Source organism: Propithecus coquereli, unplaced genomic scaffold, assembly GCF_000956105.1.
Source record: "Propithecus coquereli isolate 6110/MARCELLA unplaced genomic scaffold, Pcoq_1.0 Scaffold209, whole genome shotgun sequence".
Taxonomy (NCBI): Eukaryota; Metazoa; Chordata; class Mammalia; order Primates; family Indriidae; genus Propithecus; species Propithecus coquereli.
Genome location: NW_012145967.1, coordinates 422959 through 426428, shown reverse-complemented (window position 1 = coordinate 426428; position 3470 = coordinate 422959). Strand labels below are relative to the sequence as shown.

General features: G+C 38.8%; 1 protein-coding gene across 1 annotated transcript in view; it reads left to right on the top strand.

The window, feature by feature from the left end:
- Window positions 1–3470, top strand: part of PRDM10 (PR domain containing 10) — a 67685-nt gene that overhangs the window by 2487 nt on the left and 61728 nt on the right. The window contains exons 2-3 of the mRNA XM_012644271.1: window positions 685–849; window positions 2569–2628. Coding sequence (XP_012499725.1) covers window positions 685–849; window positions 2569–2628 — 225 coding nt within the window. The remainder of the gene's footprint in view (window positions 1–684; window positions 850–2568; window positions 2629–3470) is intronic.

Sequence of the window (3470 nt, the reverse complement as noted above, 5' to 3'; positions counted from 1 at the left end):
AAACATAGTTTCTGCTTTAGTTCTGTAGGTCTTGGGAGCTAGAAAATTATTTACCCTGGTGCCAGCTGAAATAGTTGTTCGGAACCCCTTAAAAGGACTTTGTTAGAATTTTCTGTTTCTTTACCTACTTGGCAAGGAAGAATTCTATTAATATTATATTCATTGGTTCAGCAAGCATTTACTGATATGCCTCTAGTATGTCCTTTGTCTTTGAAAGAACTTGTAGGCAAGAAAGTGACCTTATTTTAATGTGTCTGCTGAAAGGCACTATTAGTTATAAAATAGAATTTTTATGACGCGTTGAAAGCAATTGGCTTTTGAGTCTTGACATATTTTTTACCATCACAGAATAATCTGTATTTTGTGTTTTGGGAATGTCAAGCAGGAATCTTCAGTCTCCTTTGTAGGATCAATTAGCCGCCCTCCTATGACTCCCTGAAAGAGTTATCTGCACTGGACATTTGAGGCAAAGGGGAATTTAAGCCAGTTGCCTAATACTAAGCAGTAAATCAGCGACAAGGTCCTTGGATCCTGTATCTTAGTCACTAACCCAGTGTCGACGAAGGTGTATCAATCCCCGTTTTTCTGTCATAGGGATATTTTAGAAATGCAAGTGTGCTTGGTTGGTCACGTACCTTAGTGAGACTGGTTTTGTTCTACACACTCGCCTGCTTCTTGCCCCAGGTGCACTTTGTTCCCGATGCCGGAACGGTGGCTCAGATCGTCTACACCGACGACCAGGTTCGCCCACCCCAGCAGGTGGTGTACACGGCAGACGGTGCCTCCTACACTTCAGTGGATGGTCCGGAGCACACGCTGGTGTACATCCATCCTGTGGAAGCTGCGCAGGCAAGTGAAGGATCATTCGTCTGTAATTTGTTAATTGATTAATTAATTAATTCTCCTATTACTTATGTTTACTCTCTGCCCATCCTTGTGCTAGGTGCTGATGATGCAGAAGATACGCAGATAAGATTTGTGCTTTCAAGGAACTTATAACCACCTTGGCAGAGGAAGATATGTTTTATTTATTGACCTTTAATGCAATAAGGAGTTAGAACATTAGGCTCATGTCAGTTCTTCTTCCTGGTGATCGTTGACTAGGTTATGAATTTGTTACTTTTGCTAAGTAGCGAGAACCAGGCCAAAATGGCATTTAGTTCCGCATAGCTTCATCAAAGATAGCTCAGTGAAAACACACAGATTATTTCAGTTAAATGCGTAAGAAAGAGTCCTGCTAGCTTATTAAGTACTATCTATTAATAACTTACTGATCTGTAGGGCTGTAACAGAAGCTAAAGTGTTTACTGGTAAAAGCTGTACAACTACAGCTGCTTTCATTGCTTTGCCAGTGACTTGGAGTGTTAGTTTCCAAAGGTGTAACACAAATATCCCCCAATGTACGAATGTTAGTTTCTACTGTTAGTGCTTTTCAATGCATGAAGCGTATTTAAATATATGTTTTTAAAAACGAAATTCCATACTTTGAAGTAGAATCCTGGTAATAAAAATTTTCCCTCATTCAATATTTAATCAAGAGGCTCAAATCACTCCTAAAAACCTGTATACAGATGAAATCACCAAATACTTGGATGGCACTTTTGGAATGCCTCTGCTTAGTTTCAGTCCCCTGCCTGTATTAAAATAAGATCGTATGGTTTCTGTAAAGAATGTCTATGCCCAACTTTTAGTTTATTATGATGTTACCAAATGTCTGAATTATGATAATTTTTTAATCTCAAATTTAAGAAGTCTGACTTTGGCTGAAAATCTTGTTTACATTCCTCTGGAATCAAAACTTAACCATAGTTCCTCTTCCCATAGATTTGCTAAAGGCCTGGGTAAATTAAAAACTTTTAAAAGCTTTAGAAGAAAGAGTAGTTTTCTGGATTAGAGATATTACCAATGGTGCCTTGACTATAATAGTTTTGAAGATTTTTCTTCTCCACTTAACTTTGCTGCTTCATGACCCAATTTATTGTGTGTTTATGATGGTTAGAGGTCTTTTTTTTAATTATGACTTTACTGACTTTATCCAAAAAAAGAACCTATGAAGTGTTAAGTTTAATTTATTTTCCTTCTATTTCCCTCCTGGTTATCAATGTGCGTTTGTGTTGGAAGGAGTTGTAACCCTGTGTGCAAACTCTCTTCCGTGTGCCTGCGTGTCTTGTCCATTTTCATTTAATCACAGGTCTGTTCCTGTGAGCAGTGTTAAGCGTGTACCTATGTACCCTCGTTCATGTCATGTCTTTTTTGTTTCTGTGACATGCCTTTTTAATTAGCTGTGATGTTCAACCTCAAGAGAGGCTTTGCTTAAGAGTAAAATCATGAAGTATGTTAGCCATTTAGGATGGTCAGCTTACGCAATCTCTTTGGAGCCATCTGAATGAAAGGCTTTGGCTAAATGTAAGATTACTATCCTTATCTTCTTTATTAATGAAGGATTATTACTAGCTATAATGGGAGCTCACTCTTCCAAGAATTGGTGCTTAGTAGTAGGATAATTTTTCCTGTGTAGGTAGGCTGTCTAAAGATCTGTTGATAATTTTTTTTGTTGTTTTGGTCTAGACTCTGTTTACAGACCCAGGCCAGGTAGCGTATGTCCAACAGGATGCTACAGCTCAGCAGGTAAGGAATCGCCTTTTTGCCATTTTGTTGTTTGGAGATGACTCTGTGATTGTCACTGTTCCCTGGAATGCCCCCGTCCCTCTGCACTGTGCCATCGTGCCATCTCTGGATGTTTGTTTCTTGTATACTAAAAATGTTCTACAGCTCCTTTAACAAAAGCAAAGAAAAACATAATATGATGCTAACATATGCCAATCACTATACACTGGAATAGCCTGGTAACAAAAAGTGATTTGTCAGGGAAATTTAAAAAATAAGCGTATAAACAGGATATTGGTTCAAGTTCCAAAGAATAATCGTGAATTTTAAAAGTATCCTTTTTTTGAAATTTGGAAACATTTTCATACTTGTTCTATTTTAAATATTGAAAGAAATTCAATATTTGTATGTGTTTAAATCACATACAAATTTGGTGGCAACTTTTCTCATTCTGGCTTCTGAAAGCTGGAGTTTCTTCTTAGTTTTCTTTGAAAACATTCCTTTCCCTTTACCCCCACACCCCCATGTCTTGTCTTTTCTTTTCTTTTTTTTTTTTTGAGACAGGGCCTCACTCTGTCTCCCAGGCTGCAGTGGTGTGATTAGAGCTCACTGCAGCCTCCAACTCTGGGGCTCAAGTGATCCTCCTGGGACAATAGGTGTGCACCACCACGCCTGGCTAATTTTTTTTTATTTTTTTAGAGACGGGGTCTTGCCATGTTACCCAGGCCGATCTCAAACTCCTGGGCTCAAGCGATCCTCCTGCCTTGGCCTCCCAAAGAACTAGGATTGTGGACATGAGTCCACGACTGGCCCCTTTACCTCCATTTCTAATATATCCTCTTGGGCTTTGAGGGACTTCTTCC